The following is a 26,848-nucleotide window of genomic DNA, read 5'->3' as shown; positions in this document are numbered from 1 at the left end:
GGCCAAACTCTCTTTTATTTTCATTACTTTTTGTTGGAGTCTAATTTTATTGTGGGGTTATTACACTTGCAGCAATATAGCAAATGTGTCCATTAAAACGATTTCTCATCTTGTTTACTTAATCAGACCCCCTATGATTGCCTTTGTGTTTTTAAACAAGGCTACTTAAAAGCTTTACTGACTGTCTTCAAGTTCTCCCTACACTAACTAAATCCTTGCTCAGTTAGGAAACATAACAAAAGTTAGGTTGAATGGGGATTTTCACAATCTCTTGAAAGTGATTTTGTCATTTGTCTTTGGGGGTCTGTTTTGCAACTGTTTTCCTTTCAGAAAGATAATGTTGATGTGTTAAGCTTTTCAACATATCTACTGCATTGGAAAAGGCAGTGAAAAGTATGTTTTTGCAGACTATCTATAGTGATGTTGCCAGGAAGCGTCCAGACAGAATATAAAATACTAAACAAACCCATATGACTCGCTCAAAGTAAAGGCTCTCAGTCTCTCTAAGAAACGCAGATGCTAATTGTCCCCTGCTCCTAACACCACCCTCACTGTGCTCCTTTGAAGACACCACTATGATTGTCCACTCCCCCTCTCTCTCCTTTCTGATATCAGACTGACTCTTCACTCCCTCATATTATGTCATTTCTGAGTTATATTCAAGTAGGGGAGAGTGTGGCCTCGCCTCTTCACTATACTGTAAACACATCGACACTAAGTGAAAGCTGGGAGCTCATGCAACACATAGATACTTGTATCACCCTGACAGCACTCATTCCCTCAGAAGTGGCTTCGAAAAACAAGCTCAATTCACATGACTCCTCCATGTTAAGCCTTCCACAACAAACAACAGATGAGGTGATACAAATAATAGGGAGAATAAAGGAAGGGATGTCAGTCTAAACACTAGTGGCATTCCTCCTTCAACCCCCCCCCCAAAAAAAAAAACAATCTGGAGATGAAAAGTGTGAACATAAACAATTAGGCTTGTCAGACAGCCAAGGATTCGCACTCTGAAAATGAGCCGTAGTCTAAGACAATATTTTCTGAGAGCTGGCTTCAGGTGGGCTGACTCAGTCAGCAACTGGAGACCATACAGAAGAGAGGCAGTTTAAGCCTTGAGTTCTTGAGTTTCATATTTCTCATGCTACATGCTCACAGACAAAGAAAGACTACAGATTTGTCCATTCTCCTAGGTCAGTTGAGAGAGACCTAGGAACCTCCCATGCAGATCAAACACTGGGCAGCCCTACCATGGTGAAGCTACTGGATGTGAAAGGCATTCACAATATGACCAAAACATCAATACGTGTTGTGACACAAATCCTTTCCATACATTTTTTTTTATTTAACCAAGCAACACCAACATTGGATTTTGTTACAAAAGACACCACAAGCCTAATGTCAGCACTAGTTCACTTCTGGGTCAGTCTCATAAATCTGATCATTGGCTGAGGAAGAGGAGCACTATGTGGAGGAGGGGGGGTATCTGTATGGACTGCTTGTACCAGATATACAACTCTGTGTTCAATGTTCAATGAATCACTATGCAACTCCTTCAAGGTACTTGATTTGTGATTTTTTTTTGTAAAATATTCGTTTGAGTGTGCGTGTACATGAGAGAGAGACAGAGAGTGACAGACAGATGTAACCCAAACACACAAATATTAATCAAACACTTTTAAACAGTGCAGTAGTTCACTGATGTCTTGAAGAATCCACTTCTGCCTATTCTTTCTCCAACTCTTGCAGGAGCATTGCTTGCTCCCTCGCCTGTCAGAAAACCTCATAAGACCAGGGGCATGTGCCATTTGACACTACATGCTGCTGCTCCCAGGCATCAGACAAGCGCAGTCTCTCATCGCCCGCAACCTATGGGTTCAGCTTTTCAAATAACAGTATCCATTTCACTCAACTATATGGGGAAAGTGTTTTGGATCCCATGACAGTTTCTTCATTAACCTCAACCCAATTAAACAAAGAAATACAACCAACAAATGGTGTTAATATACAATTGAAAATATTCTACTTTACTGAGAAATCAACCCCATCACAAAATATCATGGTCTGACTCGACCTGATAATTCCATGGTCATTTTCGAGTTGTGAAAAATTACTTTAAATATATAAAATCGATATGGAAGACTTCTAAAGAAGCCGTCAATAATTTTTTGCCGAATGGACTATGCTCTCATAATACAGCATACAGAGAAGTGCACACTAGGTTTACGAAAGATGCGTTTAAAATAAGTTTAAAAATGAGAGTCCAGTACCTTTTTCTTGTCCCTGTCCAGGTTCACTATGGTTGCCTCTCGGGGTTTCCGATGTCTTTCTCCTGTTCTCCTTTAAGACGTGTCAGTTGCCTTGAAAAGTTATGTCTGTATTGAGCCGAGGATCGTAGATGAGTGGACCTCTCCTGCTCCCAGGGTCCCACTGCCACAGCAACGCAGTGGATGCCTGCTCGTTCGCTCGCTCTCACAGCTGCGTACTAGACCAGGAAGTGAAAATGTTAATGCTAGCGTCCGTACGCACGGAGGAGCTACACCAAAGATTTTTGGCTACAGAAAACAGAGGGGGGCCAATGTGATGTTTATAAGACAACTACAACCAAACGTATGCAACAACATATAAAGACACACATTTTGTTCCAATTTACGTTTACAATATGATATTTCGATGACAAAGTTCAACTATACATCATGCTTGCAAGAAAAGCCACTTCCATAATAACCTGGTTTAAGAGACGGGAGAGAGGCTGCTAAATCTGGTTCTTATGGGGATTCTAATCAAAATAAACGTTTTATCAACGACAATGTTATTTTTGAGAAGCCACATTCATTTTGTGAAAAACATTTCTATAATGTGTTGGATTTCCATTACATTATCCATATTTTCCCTCATCAATCTACACACACGTACTGACAAAGCAAAAATAAGGTTTTTAGCCATTTTTGCAAATTTATTAAAAATAATAAACAGAAATACCTTTTGCTATGAGACTCGAAATTGAGTTCAGGTGCATCCTTGAGATGTTTCTACAACTTGAAACAACTTGAAAAATGTGGTAAATTCAATTGACTGGACATGATGTGGAAAGGCACACACCTGTCTATATAAGGTCCCACAGTTGACAATGCATGTCAGAGCAAAAACCAAGTCATGAGGTTGAAGGAATTTTTTAAATTGTATTTATTTATTTCACCTTTATTTAACCAGGTAGGCCAGTTGAGAACAAGTTCTCCTTTACAACTGCTACCTGTCCAAGATAAAGCAAAACATTGCGACACAAACAACACAGAGTTACACATGGGATAAACAAACGTATAGTCAATAACACAATAGAAAAATCTAAATACAGTGTGTGCAAATGTAGTAAGATTAGGAAGTAAGGCAAGAAATAGGCCATAGTGGCAACATACTTACAATTTAGCAATTAAACAATGGAGTGATGGATAGTGCAGAAGATTAATTTTGCAAGTAGAGTTACTGGGGTGCCATCGAGCAAAACAATAAATAATAATACGGGGATGAGGTAGTAGGGTGGACTATTTACAGATGGGATGTGTACAGATAAGCTGCTCTGACAGCTGATGCTTAAAGTTAGTGAGAGAGATATAAAACTCCAGCTTCAGTGATTTTTGCAATTCGTTCCAGTCATTGGCATCAGAGAACTGAAAGGAAAGGCAGCCAAAGGGGAGTTGGCTTTGGGGATGACCAGTGATATATGCCTGCTACAGGTGGGTGCTGCTATGTTGAACAGTGAGCTGAGATTAGGCGGGGCTTTACCTAGCAAAGACTTATAGATGGCCTGGAGCCAGTGGGTTTGGCGACGAATATGAAGCGAGGGCCAGCCAACGAGAGCATACAGGTCACAGTGGTGGGGCTTTGGTGACAAAATGGATGGCACTTTGATAGACTACATCGAATTTGCTGAGTAGAGTGTTGGAGGCGATTTTGTAAATGACATCGCCAAAGTCAATGATCGGTAGGACTGTCAGTTTTACGGGGGTATGTTTGGCAGCATGAGTGAAGGGTGCTTTGTTGTGGAATAGGAAGCCGATTCTATAATTTTTTTTGGATTGGAGATGCTTAATGTGAGTCTGGAAGGAGAGTTTACAGTCTAACCAGACACCTAGGCATTTGTGGTTGTCCACATATTCTAGGTCAGAACCGTCCAGTGTATTGATGCTAGACTGGCAGGTGGGTGGGGCAGCGATCGGTTGAAGAGCATGCATTTAGTTTTACTTGCATTTAAGAGCAGTTGGAGGCCACGGAAGGAGTGTTGTATGGCATTGAAGCTTGTCTGTAGGTTTGTTAACACAGTGTCCAAAGAAGGGCCAGAGGTATACAGAATGGTGTCGTCTGCGTAGAGGTGGATCAGAGAATCACCAGCAGTAGAGCTCCAAGAGCTCCAAGAAAGGATTGTCTCGGGGCACAGATCTGGGGAAGGGTAGCAAAACATTTCGGCTGCATTGAAGATCCCCAAGAACACAGTGGCCTCCATCATTCTTAAATGGAAGATGTTTGGACACCTAAAGGACTCTCAGACCATGAGAAACAAGATTCTGTGGTCTGATGAAACCAAGATTGAACTCTTTGGCCTGAATGCCAAGCATCACGTCTGGAGGAAACCTGGCACCAGCCCTACGGTGAAGAATGGTGGTGGCAGCATCATGTTGTGGGGATGTTTTTCAGCAGCAGGGCCTGGGAGACTAGTCAGGATCGAGGGAAAGATGAACAGCGCAAAGTACAGAGAGATCCTTGATGAAAACCTGCTCAGGACCTTAGACTGGGGTGAAGGTTCACCTACCAACAGGACAACGACACCAAGCACACAGCCAAGACAATGCAGGAGTGGCTTCGAGACAAGTCTCTGAATGTCCTTGAGTGGCCCAGCGAGAGCCCGGACTTGAACCTGATCGAAAATCTCTGGAGAGACCTGAAAATAGCTGTGCAGTGACGCTCCCCATCCAACCTGACAGAGCTGGAGAGGATCTGCAGAGAAGAATGGGATAAACTCCACAAATACAAATGTGTCAAGCTTGCAGCGTCGTACCCAAGAAGACTCAAGGCTGTAATCGCTGCCAAAGGTGCTTCAACAAAGTCCTGAGTAAAGGGTCTGAATCCTTATGTAAATGTGATATTTCACTTTTAAAAAATATATAAATTAGCAAAAATGTCTAAACCTATTTTTGCTTCATCATTATGGGGTATTGTGTGTAGATTGGTGAGTGAAAAAACAAATGAATCAATTTTAGAATACGGCTGTAACGTTAACAAAATGTGGAAAAAGTTAAGGGGTCTGAATACTTTCCGAATGCACTGTATTTGAATGTTCCATCTAACCATTAAAACCTCCGTCATAGACTCACTGCTGGAGGGTCGTGGTGGCAGGCTACATACAGGTGGAGACAGAAGATTGGGGCTGCTGTTTCAGATGGCTGTATAGAGAACTGCTGTCACTTCATGTAGCTGAGGTAAGGAAGTAGGTTAGTTTCTCTGTGAAGATTCCAGACTGTATCGATCAACCGACATAGTTTTCCTGCACCCTCACACGATCACTGATGCCTCTGCTCTGTCACCAGGCTCAGCTACTCTCTCTCTGAGGCCAACCTGTCTAGCGCTGACTTCTCTTCCCTTGGTTCCAGTTAAATAGTTTATGGTGAGTGCATCTTAAGTCAGTCCTGTGTTTTTTATATACTTATTGGCAATAGAGTAAATAGGATTATATTTTTTAATCCTATTGTCTATTGTCTTTCGGAGATGGAAAAATCTTAAATTGAAATGCTATTACTTTAATCTACTTTGAAGTATACTAGTACAATATTTTAGACTGAATTTATATCAATGATATATATAAATAAACTATAGACTGTTCTGGAAATGTGTGTTCCCTTGTAACCAGTGCCTTGAACACATTTAAGTGTTAATAAGTTTCTATTAGCAGAGTTTATGCTGTAACAAATGCAAAATGTGTTCACCACAGTGTGGCAAAGACATTCTAGCTGTGGCTTCAAAAGTAGAGATTATATTTATAAATAGTTCTTTTCATTGTGTATATGAATAGAAAGCCCAAAGGGGATACGGTTTTCAAGTGGACACACCCAAGGGTTCTATGTGTGTTGTTTATTGCTTGTAACTTTCTTTTTGAATTATAGATTCTATTTTGAGACTCGTTGGCGTGTGTAATCAGATAATTATTACAAAATAGATTACCAATACTGTGCTTTGTATGAAAATAAGGTGCTGTCTTTTTCTATTATTTTTAAGAGACTCATTCTCATCTAGATGACAGACCAACCTTCTGTGACATTTACGGACCTACTGTAATCCAGTTCAACCAATGCAATGGAATATCTATGAAATACAACATGATTTGCCTGTCGAGATAGGTCCCTGGCTTAAACATGACTGGCTAAACTAGTGTCCTGAGGATCTGAGGACTTCTGGGCCCATGTGTAGCTCAACTCTTTATAGAGATGCCACAACCCAGATCACTGAGACTGATGTGTTGGCGTTCCAGGGAAAGAGTTAGGGCTTACAAATACTTCATTATACTCTTAGGTTTGGTCTTAAGCTCGACTGGCTAAATATAGTTGGATGAGGGGCCACTGTCCGAAACCCAACAAGGCAACAGTAAGCACTTTGCGGGTTACATGTTCATAAAATAAAAGCAGGAAACGAAATTCAAAAAGCTTGATTTGAAATCGACAATAATCTTCTACGTAGGCCCATAGGAAAAATATGCGCATTGGAGTCTCTTCGATTTTTCCATTGACGTAAGCAATTTATAAGGTAAGCAGTCTGGCCCACTGACTTCATTTGTACATTAACCTCCCATCATTTTAATGTAGACCTACGCATGATGTTTGTAGGCCTATTTGTGTGGTTGTTTCTCCAAAACACTGCAGGCGTTATTAAGCAACATGGTGTGGTTTATCTGTTCTAGAGGCCTAGAATGATAACAACATAAAGAATTGCTGCAATGAACACATGTATATATTTGGACATGTTTTGATAAGCCTAACTTATTAGATGTTCGCCTGATTTAAAAAATGTTGCTAAGTGCATAGTAGCCAAAGTAATGTAATGATTTAGGAATGTTTTTGTTAGAGTAACTTACAAAACCGATCCCCCTCCTGATATATAAAGTGTATTTTGTATGATCAATTGAATCCAATTCAAAGACAAATAATAACCCACACTTTGTTTGGTCTTACTATGATTATATGAAATACAAGGCAAATATGCATTATTATTGTCACAGTTCATGGCCATGAGCCAATGAACTAATTTAGCAACCCTGAGTCAACTGTTAATAGTTGATGAATGTCATGTTTTATAGCTAAACCAAAGACCCTCCGTGTTATCCTCTGTGCCGCAGTGGGTAGGGCATTCCGTCTGTAGAGCTCAAAGCCACTTGTACCTGCATGGGAAAAGCTGTGCGTCAGAACACAGAAGGGTTTCTGATCTGCTATCTCCCCGCTCTTTAAAGCTACAGCCTTCAGCCTGCCGAGGCTGGTACTGTATGCCTTGTACTGGCTCAGCTGTTAACCACAATCAACCTCCAGGCAAAACACAGAGAGTATAGACCTGCAGCTGTTTTCTATGTGGTCCTAATGTCTGTTCTGAGGTGGAAGGAAAGCAAGATGAGGGAAGAGAATTGGTGTGTTCAAAAGCAAACAGCATATTTATGCTCCAATTATTAAGTAGTGGTGAGACCTTTATGGTTTTGTTTGTGTTCACTCATAAATTCAGGAAACTAGAAAATAAAATGTGGACATTTCCTCATCAACAACTCTCTTGTTGACAATACGTCTTCTTCTCTGACAGATTGGTTTTTATACTTAACATCTTTCAATTTTCATGGTAACTGACTTTTATAGTTACTCTCAAGTACTTTATTCTGTCATTCAGGGTTTTAGCTGTTAAATTCAGCTCATATAATACCAGGATAAAAAAGACAGGAAATAAAACTAAACACTAGTCAGTTCAGTTTGAGCCATTCACAACATATAAAGGCCACTGTCCTTTAACCTGTGTGGTGAGGGGGGGGGGGGTTGAAGTTCTCAGGCCATGGTGGAGTCTATGTTCGTTGTGGCTCATTGCGGCTCTCTGTGGCTCTGTCTGTGTGTCCGCCGTGGATGTGGGCAGTCTGTCACACGTACGCCCAGGAAACTGTGGTTGAATCACACTACACTTTTAAGCATAGACACAAGCTTCAGGTGATAGTCCTTACATTCTCCCCTTTTGACATACCACCACCTCAGAGAATCATTTCACCAAGCACAAGACTTCAGATCTCTGAAACAAAAATCAAATATTGGCCCTGAAGAGTTCCCATAAGGAGCTAGTAGTAATTGTGTATCATGTAATTAACTGAAGTTTAATTTTGGCAGGTCATTTAACTGCAAACCAAACCAAGGAAAACCACCCTAACCTATGACATGTTTAGCTAAACGCTTTCTTTTTCCAAAATGGGGGTGTCAATTGAAAAGAAAAAGGGGAAGTTATATGAGGACCGCAAATAGAAAACTACATCAAAGTATCACTATGTTAACTGATTCAATGCCCATCTTTATTTTGTCTACCAAGCTCCTTTTTGTAAGTGTGTGTGATATGGTATCATGGTATCCATGTTTTGAAAGTTATCATGATACTCATACCTGTATTTCCCAGCAACAGGCTTTTCTCGCTTGTTATCAAATAAAGCTAGCTCACAGTAGAACAGACACAAAATGCTGTGATGCTAACCTGTAGTCTACACTTGGTTTATTTTACATTTCCTGATAGTCAGTTAAAAGCACAAGTTGGGGGCTTTACATCTGTTTGTTTTTTATTTTCATTTATCTAAAAAATATATGTTCCCTTGATTTTCATTTAAATTAGTGACTACTGTGTTGAAAAGTTTTGGAAACAGCAGCACCTGCTCAACGGAAGAGAGAAACTAAAGAGAGGTTAGAGAAGGAGGATGGGGGCGGTTGTCAACTTCCTGTTGTGGCTGTGCTTAACACCAGTCTGTGCCGGTGCAGAGAAACCCACACTCCCTATCTCAAATACTGCACACTGAACAGCCCAACACAAATACCTAATCTGGGTCCATAAAATGGAGGCTCAATGTGAGTTATGATAAAGGCTGAAGACTGTACCTCATCAACAACCTCAATTAGAAAGACACATATCCTGTAGTAATTTGAATATTGTTTTTTTAAATAGTGGTCATCCATGATTATTTTCCATTCTCCTTATATAGATCTTTAACCAGGAGCCTCCAGCCATCTCCAACCCTTTTAAGTGAGGAGTCTTCCCTCGTACTGCCTGAGGAGACTCAGACATGGCGACAGACCCTGCGGCAGACCTGCCTTTCTTCTACGGCAGCATCAGTCGTTCGGAGGCTGAGGAGCACCTGAAGCTGGCAGGCATGGCCGACGGGCTGTTCCTGCTGCGCCAGTGTTTGCGGAGCCTGGGCGGCTACGTGGTCTCTCTGGTGTGGAACGTGGAGTTCCACCACTACTCTGTGGAGAAACAGCTCAACAGCACCTACTGTATTGCAGGTGGAAAGCCCCACTGTGGTCCAGCGGAGCTCTGTGAGTTTTACAGTAATGATTCAGATGGCCTGGTGTGCACCCTGAGGAAGCCCTGTCTGCGCTCCCCAGACAACCCCATCAGAGCAGGCGTCTTTGATAACCTGAGGGACAACATGCTGAGGGAGTATGTACGACAGACCTGGAACCTGGAGGTGAGGGTTGGCTAAATTACATTTGAGTAATTTCACAGACGCTGTTAACCAGAGCGACTATCACAGGATGAGAGGCAGCAGGGCCTGAAGTCACATAAACACTGTCTCTGATGTAGTTTCCTGTCTGACTTTGTATCTGTGTTCAGGGGGAGGCCATGGAGCAGGCTATCATCAGCCAGGCTCCACAGCTGGAGAAGCTGATCGCCACCACCGCCCATGAGAGGATGCCCTGGTACCACAGCAAGATACCTCGCCAGGAAGGGGAGAGGCGGCTCTACTCCGGGGCACAGCCAGATGGAAAGTTCCTGTGAGTCATGAAATGCATTTTAGTCAAACACTACACAAAGGTTCTAAAAACACCCACAACATATTTTGATTTGAGTTTTTATTAATCAGAGTCAGAGACAGGGAAGAGTCTGGAACCTTTGCCCTTTCTTTGATGTACGGAAAAACGACCTACCATTACCAGATCCTACATGACAAATCAGGGAAGTACTCCATGCCAGAGGGAACCAAATTTGACACTGTGTGGCAGGTAGGCTGTTCTCTCTTCTCCAATAAATGAGTCCAAGTTTATTATGTCTGCTACCTAATGTTTAAGACAAAGAGAGTTATCTTTCCCTGCCACTCTCCCTCCCTTCTGCAGCTGGTTGAGTATCTGAAGATGAAACCTGATGGGCTAGTGACAGTTCTGAGGGAACCGTGTGTGAACCGCAACAACGCCAAACGTACTTAACTAACATTTTGTTCACAATTATCAAATTCTTCTTATTGTTTCACTTAACTTTGTCCCTCATGCCATTGAATTAATTTTCTTATTTCTCAAATCCATTTTCAGAGACTCCTGTTGTGCCCTCGGGGGTGAGTATCAAGAACATTCTCCATGGTAGATACTCTCTTTCCAATGTATTTATTGAGGCATCTGCTAAATGGCTTATTATTATTATTATTATTATATTACTATTAAATACAGTACATTTCTTTCAGAGGCGGCCCAGAACAAATGGATACACACCGCCACCTGGAGGTAGGTCAATAACATTACAACAGACACACATGGTTTTTCTACCAAAACCCACACATACACAAATCACTAAATGCGTCTTTTTATATATATATATATATATATATTTTTACCCCTTTTTCTCCCCAATTTCGTGGTATTGTTTTTAGTAGCTACTATCTTGTCTTCATCGAGAGACGAAGGTTGAAAGTCATGCGTCCTCCGATACACAACCCAACCAAGGTCTTTAAGACATATCCCTGTGGTTTGTCCCTTTCTTACAGTACCTCTGGGGGGCTCCAAGGAAATCAAGACTTCCCCCCCCACAGACCGTCCGATGTTGCCCATGGACTGCAGTGAATTTGTCAACCCTTACCATGACCCCAATGACCTGAAGAAGTTCTTCATCAATAGGGATCAGCTGATGATTGACGAGGTGGAGCTCGGCTCGGGAAACTTTGGCTGTGTCAAGAAAGGAGTCTTCAAAACAAATAAGTGAGAGGGGGGTTGACCTGCTTTTTGGATGAATCAAACCAGAACATCAGATCCTGAGTTTAGAACCTATAACGTCAGCCTAGAGCCATTTAAAACAATTGATAACTACCTTTTAGGTCAGAGGTTTCTCATTATTTTTACTGACAAAATTAGCTGATCAGGAAAAAATCTGGACCCCAGTTATAGGTTATAATTAGGAAAAACATGGGGCCCTATTCATAGCACCAATAATTCCTGTGTGGTTCCAGGGGCCACACTGATGTGGCCATCAAGGTGCTGAAGAGTGAGAATGAGAAGCTGGTGAAAGATGAGATGATGAGGGAGGCGGAGATCATGCACCAGCTGAGTAACCCTTACATCGTCCGCATGCTGGGACTCTGCCAGGCTGAGTGCCTGATGCTGGTGATGGAGATGGCTTCTGTTGGGCCACTCAACAAGTTCCTCTCCACCAATAAGTAAGGTCAATTATTTCACACGTGTTGTACAATATATACAGTTTCATAAGGCATGTTATTCTCTTAGTAGTGACATTGATCATAGAGAGTTACGGAAATTCCATTAATGATAGCACTACTAATACTCAAACAATGACATGACATACTGTAATTTCTCAAAAGGTTTATTTGAGTTCCCTTTCTGTCCTTCTACCTCTCAGGGATAAGGTCACAGTGGAGAACATTGTGGGTCTGATGCACCAGGTGTCTATGGGAATGAAGTACCTGGAGGAGAAGAACTTTGTGCACAGAGACCTGGCAGCTCGCAACGTCCTGCTGGTCAACCAACAGTTTGCCAAGATCAGTGACTTTGGTCTGTCCAAGGCTTTGGGTGCTGATGACAACTATTACAAGGTAGGAGTCTCTTGCACGTGTCATGTGCTATAATCTTGGTCTGTTTTATATAGTCAGTTCTTAAAACATTATTCATATGGTATGTGTGTGTGTGTGTGTGTGTGTGTGTGTGTGTGTGTGTGTGTGTGTGTGTGTGTGTGTGTGTGTGTGTGTGTGTGTGTGTGTGTGTGTGTGTGTGTGTGTGTGTGTGTGTGTGTGTGTGTGTGTGTGTGTGTGTGTGTGTGTGTGTGTGTGCGTGCGTGTGTGCATGGGTACATAGGCACGCACAGCAGGAAAATGGCCGCTGAAGTGGTATGCTCCAGAATGCATGAACTTCCACAAGTTCTCCAGCAGGAGTGATGTCTGGAGCTTTGGTGTCACCATGTGGGAAGCCTTTTCTTACGGAGGAAAACCATACAAGGTACAATCTGTACAGCACCTGCAAGACATATAACCACAATATAGTTAAATGTTTATACTGTATTATAAACTGGGTAGTTCGAGCCTTGAATGCTGATTGGCTGAAATCCGTGGTATATCAGACCGCATACCACAGGTATGACAAAACATTTCTTTATACTGGTCTAATTACATTTGTTACCAGTTTATAATAGCAATAAGGCACCTCGGGGTTTGTGGTATATGACCAATATAGCACTGCTAAGGGCTGTATCCAGGCACTCCGTGTTATGTCATGCATAAGAACAGCCCTTGGCCATATACCTCATCCCCTTGTGCCTTATTGCTTAAATAACAACCTCCAACACAGTGCTGTCTAGATAAACTTAATCTGCGTCTTCACCAAATATGATCAGAAAATGAAAGGTCCGGAGGTGATCAGTTTCATTGCCAGTGGGAGCCGGATGGAATGTCCGTCTGGATGTCCAGATAGAATGTATGCACTGATGAAGGACTGCTGGACATACAAGTAAGTGAGAAACTAGAGACCTATTCATTTTCACACCACATGGGAAGTAGGCTACTAGGCCACACCGCTGCCCATTTAAAAGTAGATGCATCTAAAGTGTCTGACCTTTCTCTTCTCAGACACGAGGACCGGCCAGGCTTTGTGAAGGTGGAGGAGTGCATGCGAGTCTTTTATTACTCCATATCCAACAAAACTCCTCCTGAGGTGACCGCAGACGCTGCTGAGCCTCTCAAGTAGACCAGAGACAACAGACACTCTGTCCCCCCGCCATACAATGCATTCTTTGAGATAGACAAAGAGATTCTTATGAACTAGTCTGGGCACTAGCTGACAGCTTCAGCAACAGGCAGCTACAGTAAACAGCTAAACAAGCCTTATTGACACAAATGTGAGTTTGTAATTAAAGTCATTCTTGTGAGGATGCTCCTCTTCTGAAAGGTAGCTCAAGACTCCATCATCCGAGGTCTGGAATAGTTTGAAAGAAACGCTTCACGAAGAATTGTGCATGGTAAAATTACAATTTGAAAGTGTAATGATTCCTTGGTCAAATGTGAATTATATTGAAGTGCTTCAGCTCTGTCTGTATACATTCCTTAATATGTCATGATTAAAAAATGTCACAGAATATGGTGTATCTATATCAAGTAATTGTGAAAAGAATTTGTGAATGAATTATGAAAAGTAAAAAGGCCAGAAACTCAAACGGGCAACCTGCAGTTGCTACAGTACATCCATTTATGGACTTATAACCCTTTGATTCTTGAAGAATATATCTTGTAAATTAATGATATATACCCTTTGATTCTTGAAGAATATATCCTCATGAGCTTAGCTCAACTGTCGTACCCCATCAGATCCAAAATAAAAGTTTGTTTTACTCCAATGTTTGTAAACAAAGTAAATGTAAACAAACACTATATAGCCTCAAAACATGATTAAAACTATACTGAACAACAATATAAATGCAACACACAATAGTTTCAAAGATTTTACTGAGTTGCAGTTCATACAGTGCCTTGCGAAAGTATTCGGCCCCCTTTTGCCACATTTCAGGCTTCAAACATAAAGATATAAAACTGTCTTTTTTTAGTGAAGAATCAACAACAAGAGGGACACAATCATGAAGTGGAACGACATTTATTGGATATTTCAAACTTTTTTAACAAATCAAAAACTGAAAAATTGGGCGTGCAAAATTATTTGTGCGTGATAAATTATTAAATAATTATATGCGGAAACTTAACCATTAGGGATGAGAGGTTATGTAACATGGATAAGGAGTAATTAAAAATATTAAACATAAGTTAGGTTAGACTGGGAGAGAGAGGAATGTGTGTGTATGCCTAAGAAAACACCTAGAAACAATTAAACTATGGTTGAACCGACCCGGCTATAACTCTGAGAATGTTCGATAGGACAGGGAGTACCCCTCCAGTTTTCCTTTATCTGGGGGGGGGGGACTGGAACTGTCAGCTGGGTAGTGATAAACTGTGGTGGGAATTTGGGAGAAGAAGATATCTCTCCTAATGTTAGTGTGCATGTGTGTGTGTAGGTTATAATAATGTTATAGAAGGAATATCTTTGTATATGAACGGCAGAGCTCTCGTGAATAAACTTTGATTTGACTGTTTCATTTAAACCAGAACTTTACACACTCTGGGTTGCAGACCGGAGAATACTTGAACATTCTATATCAACTTCCACAAGTCTGGTTCATCCTTGGGAGCAATTTCTAAACGCCTGAAGGTACTACATTCATCTGTACAAACAATAGTATAAACACCATGGGACCACTCAGCCATCACACCGCTCAGGAAGGAGAAGCGTTTTGTCTCCTAGAGATTAATTTACTTTGGTACGAAAAGTGCAAATGAATCCCAGAACAACAGCAAAGGAACTTGTGAAGATGCTGGAGGAAACAGGTACAAAGTATCTATATCCACAGTAAAACAAGTCTTTTTTCGCCATAACCTGAAAGACCACTCAGCAAGGAAGAAACCACTGCTCCAAAAGTGCAATAAAAAAGCCAGACTATGGTTTGCAACTGCACATGGGGACAAAGATCATACTTGTTTGGAGAAAATTACCATCGTTATGTTTGGAGGAAAAAGGGGGAGGCTTGCAAGCCGAAGAACACCATCCAAACCGTGAAGCACGGGGGTGGCAGCATCATGTTGTGGGGGTGCTTTGCTGCAGGAGGGACTGGTGCACTTCACAAAATAGATGGCTTCAGAAAACGTATGTAGATATATTGAAGTAACATCTCAAGACATCAGTCAGGAAGTTGAAGCTTGGTCGCAAATGGGTCTTCCAAATGGACAACAACCCCAAGCATCACAAAGCCCTGACCTCAATCCTGTAGAAAATTTGTGGGCAGAACTGAAAAAGCATGTGCGAGCAAGGAGGCCGATAAACCTGACTCAGTTACACCAGCTCTGTTAGGAGGAATTCACTCAACTTATTGTGGGAAGCTTGTGGAAGGCTACCTGAAACATTTGACCCAAGTTAAATAATTTAAAGGCAATGCTACCAAATACTATTTCAGTGTATGTACATTTCTGACCCACTGCGAATGTGATGAAAGAAATAAAAACTGAAATAAATCATTCTCTCTACTATTACTCTGACATTTCACATTCTTAAAATGAAGCGGTGATCCTAACTGACCTAAGACAGGACATTTTTACTAGGATTAAATGTCAGGGATTGTGAAAAACTTAGTTTAAATATATTTGGCTAAGGTGTATGTAAACTTCAGACTTCAATTGTATGTCAATAACTGTTCCATGGATGTGTGTGTGTGTGTGTGTGTGTGTGTGTGTGTGTGTGTGTGTGTGTGTGTGTGTGTGTGTGTGTGTGTGTGTGTGTGTGTGTGTGTGTGTGTGTGTGTGTGTGTGTGTGTGTGTGTGTGTGTGTGTGTGTGTGTGTGTGTGTGTGTGTGTGTGTGTGTGTGTGTGTGTGTGTGTGTGTGTGTGTACTGTGTTTGTATGTCCTGAATGTAAACACATTTTGCTTTCACAATTTAACATTTGTTAAACAGCACCCCCGGTAGGTTACTGCAACCAGGAAATTCAGAAATGTCCAACTTGCTAACAGACTGGCCCTAGTTATACACATGCTATGTACACCAGTTATCGAGTAAAAACGTCCACATTTCCGAGGTCAGACTATCCTTGAACGCGGCACTAATATAAAACGAAATACTGTATGTTTTTTGTGTGTTTTTTTAATTAATTAATGTATTTTATTAACTTTTACATTTAAGTCATTTAGCAGACGCTCTTATCCAGAGCGACTTACAAACCACAAATCAATACAGAAAGTACACGAGGGAACACAAGTACATATAGACTACATACAATGGACAATCGCGCTAGGGGGTACAATATCACATTACAATTACACAAGGACCTTAAGGGACATACATACACTTACAATTATAACAGCTTTTTTGTTAGAGTATTTAACTGTGTTAATAGAGTATTTAACTGTGTTAAAATACAGTTCAATTTATTTTTGTAGGGTGAGAAAATTTGTTTTTTTGTTTGTAAATTTACATTTGTGTATATGAAATTTGGCCAAAAGAATAATTAAATTAATTACATAAAAATGTTTCAGCTTATTTCTATCATATGTAAAGAATCCAAGCAGTACATCTCTCCACAATAGTGTAAAATCTTCATAAATGTGTTCAATTATAAATCTACTGATGTCTTGCCACAATTTTCTTACATGAATACAATGCCACATCCTGCTGAAACAAGGATCGTATCACTCTGTTGTTGAAACAAATCTTTCCTACTGATGAGTCAACAGGGTCAATAGAAGATCAACAGGGTCAATAGAAGGTAGGCTCTGAGGGTCAGGTCTTGACACGTTCCTGAATAACAGAGCAACACCTGAGGGAATGGCATCTAAAACAATGGCTTATAATAACAATAGAGGGAATGGCTTATAATAATCTCTTTACCAGCTATGGAAATACCTTGTACAGGCTATTATTTAAAGAATTTGCAAGAAGTTGGGTGATTAATAAAAACAGGTACGGGGAGATAGGACAACCTTGCCTAATTCCTCTCTTTAACTCAAATCTAGGTGAGGTGCCATATTTCAATTTGATAGAGCTGTTACCATTTGTATAGAGAGTCTTAATAGCCTTACAGAAAAAATCCCCAAAGCCAAGTCTCTCAAGGGAGTGGAAGAGAAACTGATGCTATACTGTGTCAAATGCTTTATAAAAATCTAAAAATAATATGAAACTATCCTCAGTTATTAGGTCTGAGTAGTCAAGTATGTCTAATACTAGTCTGTCATTGTTAGAAATATGTCTGTTCCTCATGAAGCCAGACTGTGTTTCATCAAGGATTGCATCCAGGACTTCTTTAATTATTTTTGCAAGTAGTGAGGCTAATATCTTATAGTCATTATTAAGAAGACAAATTGGACGCCAGTTATCAATGAGCAGCACTTCTTTTTCTGTAAAAATTGCTACAGTATTTAGCGATTAATTTTTGGTCATCTGTAATAACACCATCAATGTTTAATTTATGGATAGTGTTATTTTTAGAGTGAAATGTCTAAAGTCTAAAGAAATAGGATTAATTCTGTTCTCCCTCCTCAATCCATTTTTTCCTAGATCTAATAAAGGCCCCTTCTGCTTTTAATCTATATATATTATCCAGTTTATTTTGTAACTCAATTAGTTCCATACGAAATACTGTATGTGCGCCTGCTTGGTCCGTGTAAAGTGACGTAAAATCAGAGGAAGTGCTTGTTATTTCTTCTTTTTTTTGGTAGGGAGGGGCTTATTTTAGTTGCCTTAGTAAAGACTTAGCGCTATGTTCAGAACTACTGACGTTATACATTAATTAAAATGTAACCGTTGTTATACATTTAAAAAGGATTAGCAAAGTGTATTATATTCAAGACAACACAGCAAGGGAAGGAACATTATAGCGTAACAAGTAAGTGATAACGTTAGCCTATCTAAGTTCGGGGAAAGTGGTTGCGTTTTGGAGCAATTTACTCCCATTATTTCTACGTTAAATTATATAATGAATAACATGTTTTAAGGAGTAGTTTGTGGTTACCTTTATCATGCGAAAAGCAAGAAGTGCGATTGTATCCTTTTTTCTCTCATGAATAAACTTGGCGCGGTCATCTTTGAAGCATCGTAGCATCAGCGCTCCGGCTACCGCTAGGATCCATCATGGACAAACGTTAGCTTCTATACTTAGTTTGTTTCACTTTTGCTCCTGACCACTTTGTCTGCTGGCTAGATATAGTCATATTAATAACCTCAATATATGACATGTCGTTATTGTCTGAGGTCACTTCAAAAAGTTGTGCTAGGTTGTACATGCTATCTCGCTTTCCTGAACCAGGCCTTAATGTATTGTGAAAAGTAGGAAATTACTCATATAACTTGCAACAAATTATAACTACATTCTAACAACCCTCACTTTTTGCAACGTGGTAACGAACTAACTCTGTGACGATACTCACTTTGCAACATTGTAACTGATTGGGGTTATTCTTCTCGAAGTTGATGTTCAGGTTATGTTGGAGGACAGACTTCCTTGAATTTACCACTCTTTGGACAGCAGTCATAGATGTGTTGTATATTTTGGTTAGTTAAATATGGTTTATTAATTTGATTAACTGATTAATCTGTAGATTTTTTTACATTTGTTATTCATTTTCAATAATGGATTGAGACACCACAAACACTTACACTATTATGCATTTGTACCAAACAACAAAACTAATGGTGATGCAGATTTGTGAAATGTTACAGATTTATAGAAGCGCCACCAATAAATACATTGTGGGCCTACGTTGTTGGCATTGCAGCACCAGACTGAATACTGCACGTTACTGCTAAATTGGACAATATGGAATATATGTGAATCTGACACAATCATTCCCCCCCCCCTCTCTGATTAGACCCTTCAGCCTCAGGACCAAAACCATCTGTGAGAAAAATACAACCATTGTATAACTGCTCCACTGTTGTTTATATCTCCTTGTTCTAACCAGTAAATAATTCATTAAGACATAAACAAACTGACACATGCAACAATGTCCATGGCCCTGAAGCAAGTCTTCAACAAGGAGAGGACATTCCGGCCAAAGCGTAAGTTTGAGCCCGGGACACAGCGCTTTGAGCTGCACAAGAAGGCCCAGGCGTCTCTGAATGCAGGCCTGGACCTGAAGCAGGCGGTGGCGTTGCCCCATGGAGAGGACCTTAATGACTGGGTTGCTGTTCACGTGGTGGACTTCTTCAACCGCATCAACCTCATCTACGGCACCATCAGCGACTCCTGCACCGACCAGACCTGCCCCGTCATGTCCGGAGGGCCCAAGTACGAGTACCGCTGGCAGGACGAGCACAAGTACAAGAAGCCCACAGCCGTGCCAGCCCCAAAATACATGAGCCTGCTGATGGACTGGATCGAGGTACAGATCAACAACGAGCACATCTTCCCCACCAACGTTGGTATGTACAAAGAATGATAACTATGTAGATGAGATCTGTTATTTGGCTATTCATGATGATGATAAATAGGTCTGAATCATCTTCATGGGCTGAATTCCTTGAGTTCTCTGTCATTATAAAGTGCAACAGCTGTATCAGTTAATCTACTATAATTCAGAAATTCTTAACCTTCCGTTCTTCACTTCCTCCCACCACACATAACTTTGCGTATGACTAGCTGTAGAAACAGCCAAGCAATGACTTTAGAAATGGTCACACAATCTACAGTAGGGTATACATAGGAATGCATGTACACATGTCCCCAGGAATGCATTTTAAAATGCTATTAGATTAGTGTAAGAGGATAGACTGATAACTTCATCTATTCTTGATGGATGAAGGGAAATATGAATCCTCTGCCCTGGGTGTGGTAATTTCCAAGGCTCACATATCTCAATCAAGTGATACTCCAGTACACAAGAAAATAACATCCCTCACTTGATTCACAAAAACATAGAATATTTATACCAATTGTATTTGCACCCAATGTAATATTTAAAGTTGAGAATTAATCTGACAATTAAACTGAACCAACCACAGAGATGAGGTTGAGAGCATGACCACATTTGTGTTTACTTTACATGTCACAGGAGGACACGTCTTAATCTTTTTTGTCATCTTATGTTTGGTTTTTGAAGGTACTCCCTTCCCAAAGACCTTCATGCAGGTAGCTAAGAAGATTTTGTCTCGCCTGTTCCGTGTGTTTGTCCACGTCTACATCCATCACTTTGATCGTGTGAACCAGATGGGTGCAGAGGCCCACGTCAACACCTGTTACAAGCACTTCTATTACTTTGTAACAGAGTTTAACCTCACAGACCACAAGGAGCTCGAGCCACTGGTGAGTGAGAAAAAATGATTGAATTGTCTGTCTTGTTGTAATTTTCATATATTTTCTTACATATTACATGTTTGTTTTGCAAATGAAGCTGAAAGGGAAGTTATGATGCCAATATTGCACCCTAGAATTGTGATGTTTACAAGCACATTTGTGTACTTTTGCTATCATAATGTTGCCATCACTCCTGCCCCTACAGAAAGAGATGACATCACAGATGTGCCACTAAGGGAGCACCATTGACCACTTGATAAATTCCAGCTTGAAGACTAGTTCCGTCCCATATAGAAGACTGAAACAGGAAACCAAATCTAAAATAGTCTTTATTTTTATAAACAAGTAATGTTATCTTTTTTAACCATGTAGGTTTGTCTAACCAGGAACCTTGTAAGGCATTCTCTTCATTTAAATGTTTAGAAAATGAGCACAGTATTAAGAGATTTTACTTTAAAAAAAGAAAGTTGAATCAGTCCTGTAATTTAGTTCTTGTTCTCTTATCTAAAATGAATATATGTTTTTGTACATATCTAAGATTGTAGTATGTGGAGACATTAAATGTACTCCGTGTTCCTGCTCTAAACTCAGTGTCATATGTTTAATTATGAAATGGGTCGTTTTGATGCTGATTAGACGAGCAGCGTTCGAAGCCGTGCAGTATTGTCATACATTTTTATTTTTCCGGAATATACATTCAAACTGGTATATTGTTTGTGTATTACATCTATTCAATAGTGTTGTTTTGTAAAATAACTGAGAACAAGGCCTGTGGAGTGAGGCCAATCAACATAGTAAAACAGTCATGCAGGTCTTAAATTAGTCCACAAGGTGGCGAAAGGAGCACGCATAAATACGGCTGGTGAAAGGGTTGAGTTTATATTGTAGCAGGAAGTCCATTCAGTGTTGAATACCCCATAACTCAAATGAAAAACATATCTGCCTACCTTAGTACTATGGAAATACAGTTTTAAGGACACCTTAGGCAATATAAAGTTACTTTTTATGTTAAGGTTGTCTGTTGGAAGTGATTTGATCTGGACTAGCCAGATCTTTTCCAAAGTATTCCCATGCACAATAAAGAGAGACCTTTGAAGTCAGAATTTACATACACTTAGTTTGGAGTCATTAAAACCCGTTTTTCAACCACTCCACACATTTCTTGTTAACAAACTATCGTTTTGGAAAGTTATCTACTCTGTGCATGACACAAGTCATTTTTCAATTGTTAGTCAATTATAAGTGAAATAATCTATTACAATTCCAGTCGGTCAGAAGTTGACTGTGCCTTTTAAACAGCTTGGAAAATTCCAGCATGGAAAATTCCAGAAAATTATGTCATGGCTTTAGAAGCTTCTGATAGGCTAGGTAACATAATTTGAGTCAATTGGAGGTGTACCTGTGGATGTATTTCAAGGTCTACCTTCAAACTCAGTGCCTCTTTGCTTGACATGGGAAAATCAAAAGCAATCAGCCAAGACCTCAGAAAATAAATTGTAGACCTCCACAAGTTTGGTTCACCCTTGGGAGTAATTTCCAAATGCCTGAAGGTACCACGTTCATCTGTACAAACAATAGTACGCAAGTATAAACACCATGGGACCACGCAGCCGTCATACCGCTCAGGAAGGAGACGCATTCTGTCTCCTAGAGATGAACTTACTTTGGTGCGAAAAGTGCAAATCAATCCCATTACAGCAGCAAAGGACCTTGTGAAGATGCTGGAGGAAAATGGTACAAAATTATCTATATCCACAGTAAAACGAGTCCTATATCGACATAACCTGAAATGCCGCTCAGCAACCTGAAGTGCCGCTCAGCAAGAAGGAAGACTGCTCCAAAACCACCATATAAAAGCCAGACTATGGTTTGCAACTGCACATGGAGACAAGGATTATACTGTTTGTCCATAATGACCATTATGTTTGGAGGCCGAAGAACACCATCCCAACCGTGAAGCATGGGGGTGGCAGCATCATGGTGTGGGGGTGCTTTGCTGCACTTCACAAAAGAGATGTCATCATGAGGATGGAAAATTATGTGGATATATTGAAGCAACATCTCAAGACATCAGTCAGGAAGTTAAAGCTTGGTCGCAAATGGGTCTTCCGAATGGACAATGACCACAAGCATACTTCCAAAGTTGTGGCAAAATGGCTTAAGGACAACAAAGTCAAGATATTGGAGTGGCCATCACAAAGTCCTGACCTCAATCCCATAGAAAATGTGTTTGCCGGACTGAAAAAGCGTGTGCGAGCAAGGAGGCCTTACAAACCTGACTCACTTACGCCAGCTCTGTCAGGAGGAATGGGCCAAAATTCACCCAACTTATTGTGGGAAGCTTGTGGAAGGCTACCCAAAACATTTGACCCAAGTTAAACAATTTAAAGGCAATGCTACCAAATTCAGTGTATATAAACTTCTGACCCACTGGGAATGTGATGAAAGAATAAAAGCTGAAATAAAACATTCTCTCTACTATTATTCTGACATTTCACATTCTTAAAATGAAGTGGTGATCCTAGCTGACCTAAGGCAGGGAATCTTTACTTGGATTAAATATCTGGAATTGTGAAAAACTGAGTTTAAATGTATTTGGCTAAGGTGTATGTAAACTTCCGACTTCAACTGCACATGTGCAAGATGGCATCGACAGATAGAGCAGCTCTGCTTCTAGCTCCTATATTTCTTAAAAGCATTTCGCTACACCCGCAATAACATTGCTATGTGTATGTGACCAATAAAATAGAATGTATGTGATCGTATACAAATGTATGCAAGGTTTGGAATGATTAGGTTTTAGTCAAATGGTATATCTGTATGATCTTCTTGTGGTCAATTCGCTGTCTACAAATGATTTGTAATTACATCCCCGGACCTCTGACCATCTGCCAAAAATCGGCTTGCGGCTTAATCTAGTTGATGATCCCTGATATGGGGTGGGCTGACCAATAATATCCCCATTCAGTGCACATTTGAGCAATTGTACATTTCCCTGGTGGGAATTTCGTGGAGAGGTTATTGGGTCCGCAGGCTGTATCATGTGTTGTCTCTGGTACCTACAACTTACTATAATAACATATGATTTAGCTTAAAACGTGTAGTTCGTTTCAATAAACTGTGCTGTCCCACACCCACGATACATACACACATATACATTAGTGGACATGTAGACCCCCCTGAACAAAACACAAGAGACACACTTACATGTTTGTTTTGGTTTTAATTCCTCCACAGTTATTACTGTAGTTGTATGTCTATATAATGTAAGTACTTACTGTAAGTATGTTGTTTAAATTAATTAGTTATGTCACTGTTGTGAGCTACTACACATTAAAAACGGTGTCATTGTACAGACAGCTGGATGTTAATGTATAGTGAGCGTTCTGATTCATGTCAGTCATACATCACTCAGGTGATTGGGAGGGAATGATTAGCCTGTTACAAGAGCTTAGCAAACTTTTGGAAAAAAATGTTTGATCAAATACAAAGTTATTTTACAGAAAACAAAATAACAGACTTTCAACATGCTTATAGGGAAGGGCACTGGACACAAATGACTGATGACTGATAGAAGATTGTGGGGGCTGTTTTGTTACAATTCAGTGCAGCTGTTGATGTCATTGATCATTACGCATTGATGAAAAAACATAGGTGTTATGGATTTGCATCCTCTGCCTTATGGATTGAGATATATCTATCTAATAGATGTCAGAGGGTTTTCATAAATGGAAGCCTCTCATGCAAATTCAGTTGAGTGTGGTGTACCGCATAGCAGCTGGCTAGGGCCATTATTGTTTTCTGTTTTTACAGATGACTCATCAGTATACACGTCCGCTGCAACAGTAAAATAAATAATTGAGACACTTAACACAGCACTCCAGTCAGTTTTAGAATGGGTAACTATCAATAGGCTGGTGCTAAATATCTACAAAAATGAAAAGCATAATTTTTGGGACAAATCACTCGCTCAATGCTAAACCTCGTTTAGATCTATTATTGAATAATGTGGTTATTGAACAAGTTGAGGAGACTAAACTGCTGGGTGTAACCCTAGATACAGTAGCAAGCTGTCAAGGTCAAAACATTTAGACTCGATGGTTGCTAAAATGGGAAGAGTTCTGTTCATAATATGGCGTTGCTCTGCCTTCTGGGCATCTCAGTCGACCAGACAGGTACTATAGGACCTAGTTTTGTTGAACCTGGATTACTGCCCAGCTGTGTGGTCATGTGTGGCAAAGAAGGACATAGGTAAATTGAAGTTGGTCTAGAACAAAGCAGCATGTATTGCACTTTAATTTATTTTTCCTTTATTTAACTAGGCAAGTCAGTTAAGAACAAATTCTTATTTTAAATGATGGCCTAGGAACAGTGGGTTAACTGCATGTTCAGGAGAACAGGCAGATTTGTACCTTGTCAGCTCGGGGATTTGAACTTGCAACCTTCCGGTTACTAGTCCAACACTCTAACCACTAGGCTACCCTGCCACACTTAAATGTACACAAAGGGAAAGTGTCAGTAACATGCATGTCAGTCTCTCCTGGCTCAAAGTTGAGGAGAGATTGACTGCATCACTATTGGTATTTGTGCAAGTTATTGATGTGTTGAAAGTACCGAACTCTCTGTTCAAGCAGTTGACACACAGTTCGGACACTAATTGGTACAACACAAAACATGCAACCGGAAGGTCTCTTCACAGTGCCGAGGTCCAGAACAGAGGCTGGGAAACGCACAGAATTAAATAGAGCTATGACTATGTGGAACTCTCTGCCACCCCAGGTAACTCAAGCTAGCAATAAAACTTTTTTTTTTAAACTGATAAAAGAACACCTTGGTGCACAAAGGGGACTGTAAAGAGACATACATTTTATATATATTGTATTGTAATTTGCACTGTATTATATATTAGAACTAAATAGTATATGTATGTAGTGATATGTAGGCTATGTGTGATGCTTTGAATGTATTTATTTCAGTCTGACTAATAATGTTCTGTACTATGTATTATGTCATGTTTCATGTGGACCCCAGGAAGAGTAGCTGATGCTTTTGCAACAGCTAATGGGGATCCTAAAAAATACCAAAATTATTTGTATGACTGTAGAACACAAAGTGCTATATAAATGCAATCCATTGTTATTGTCATCCTGTAAGCCACACCTCCTGAACTCAGCCAATCTGTGAACAGGCAGAAATATCCCCTCTAAAAGACTACCTACACTAGGATGTAGTTATTGATTTTGAAACTCATTCAGGAATGAGGCTGCTACTGTTACCCTGTAGAAACAGTGTCCCTCCTCAGCCCCATGGTTTGTTTTCCAACCTAACTTGGGATTGTGTCATGTGGTCCTGGCCCTATTGAGTAGCAGCACAGCCTTTTGCGTAATGTTCGCTGCAGTTTAAGGCCAAAGTTTATGGGGCAAAATACACTGAGGGCCCAGGGAGAGGAAAGGAGAGAGAAAACAGTCACACAAGATGTTCCTCCCCTCATGAAGAAGCTGTAAAGGAAATTTCCAGGTGAAACAAAAAGGAGAGCCGTCTTTGGTAAAGTCAAACAAAGATCAACCTGTTTTAATACAAGTTGCAACAGGGAGACAACCTCCAGCATGGGAGCATAGAATAATGTCTAACGAGCCATCTCTGAGCAGGCCATTATATCACACACATTCTGTAAACATAACAAAAGACACAACACAAGGAAGTGAACCACAGTCTCACAGAATACAATAATAACCCGTGTGTCCTCATAACTGGCACCTTTGGACTGGCGCCAACACCATCAGCAGATAGAACTGTCAAGTCTAGTAACCATCAACCTTGCACAAACAGAACCATGAGTATTACAGAAAGAAAAAGTATATTGCAATGTGCTAATAATCACTTAACTGAATATGAACTTCATTCATCTTAAATGTCCCATTACACAAGCCCTACAAGAAAACTAGCACAAAGCATGCTTCTCGTGGCAACTTTATAGTTGGTAACAAATAGGTAAACAATAGAATGAACATGACCTACAAGTATGGGTCATGGCAATAATTCAACATATTTTGCACAACCATTGAATTTGAACATATCAAATATTTTTAGTGTAGTATATGTATGACCAATTTTTAGAACTTGCTCAAGCTTGTTTTAAACATTGTGAGACAGCAATCCATTGCACATGACCAAAATAAATGCAATCACTCTTTTACTCATTGTGTCAATGTTGCTTGGGCTTAACTTGCAACAGGGAAGATAACAATAATAATAACAATTATTATAAATATCCTCAGAGAGAGTTATTTCATTATCATTGCTGTGAGAGAACATTGATTGGCTGTGTATCACCTCAGCAGTTTCTGAAATGTGTCGATGCTAAATCACGACTCACAAGATAGCATTGTACTTGGTGAGGACAAATATCACATGAATACACATTGGACATGGCAAAATGTATAGAATTGCAAGAAAATTAACTTTGAAACTGCTAAACTTTCTCTG

At 40.2% G+C, this 26,848-nt stretch overlaps 3 protein-coding genes across 5 annotated transcripts in view; 2 read left to right on the top strand and 1 right to left on the bottom strand.

Annotated features, from left to right (window-relative positions):
* The window catches only part of LOC118359181 (A disintegrin and metalloproteinase with thrombospondin motifs 10-like), a 61,243-nt gene extending 58,752 nt beyond the window's left edge, over positions 1-2,491 (bottom strand). The window contains exon 1 of the mRNA XM_052480471.1: positions 2,274-2,491. The gene's annotated coding sequence lies outside the window, so the exon portion shown is untranslated. The remainder of the gene's footprint in view (positions 1-2,273) is intronic.
* Positions 2,492-5,361: 2,870 nt separating this feature from the next.
* LOC118359179 (tyrosine-protein kinase ZAP-70-like) lies at positions 5,362-13,617 on the top strand. Of its 2 annotated transcripts, XM_035737515.1 has the most exons (14): positions 5,362-5,477; positions 5,586-5,662; positions 9,254-9,739; positions 9,886-10,046; positions 10,136-10,274; positions 10,386-10,467; positions 10,578-10,600; positions 10,727-10,766; positions 11,027-11,237; positions 11,486-11,692; positions 11,893-12,085; positions 12,345-12,485; positions 12,880-12,992; positions 13,112-13,617. In XM_035737515.1, exons 3-14 carry the CDS (start codon positions 9,335-9,337, stop codon positions 13,227-13,229), a joined length of 1,833 nt encoding a protein of 610 aa, XP_035593408.1. In that variant the 5' UTR covers positions 5,362-5,477; positions 5,586-5,662; positions 9,254-9,334; the 3' UTR covers positions 13,230-13,617. The 2 variants fall into 2 exon arrangements, with proteins under 2 accessions (XP_035593408.1, XP_052336429.1); XM_052480469.1 differs by lacking the exon at positions 5,362-5,477 and having other exon boundaries at positions 5,494-5,662.
* Positions 13,618-17,770: 4,153 nt separating this feature from the next.
* LOC118359180 (MOB kinase activator 3A-like) lies at positions 17,771-20,948 on the top strand. 2 transcript variants are annotated; one of them, XM_035737517.2, is made up of 4 exons: positions 17,771-17,956; positions 18,939-19,491; positions 20,169-20,371; positions 20,568-20,948. In XM_035737517.2, exons 2-4 carry the CDS (start codon positions 19,074-19,076, stop codon positions 20,595-20,597), a joined length of 651 nt encoding a protein of 216 aa, XP_035593410.1. In that variant the 5' UTR covers positions 17,771-17,956; positions 18,939-19,073; the 3' UTR covers positions 20,598-20,948. The 2 variants fall into 2 exon arrangements, with proteins under 2 accessions (XP_035593410.1, XP_035593409.1); XM_035737516.2 differs by having other exon boundaries at positions 17,772-17,956; positions 19,032-19,491.
* Positions 20,949-26,848: the final 5,900 nt, after the last annotated feature.

Source organism: Oncorhynchus keta, chromosome 26 (assembly GCF_023373465.1).
Source record: "Oncorhynchus keta strain PuntledgeMale-10-30-2019 chromosome 26, Oket_V2, whole genome shotgun sequence".
In the NCBI taxonomy this organism is placed as follows: domain Eukaryota; kingdom Metazoa; phylum Chordata; class Actinopteri; order Salmoniformes; family Salmonidae; genus Oncorhynchus; species Oncorhynchus keta.
Note: the sequence above shows the minus strand (reverse complement) of the source record. Positions and strands in the feature narration are given on the sequence as shown.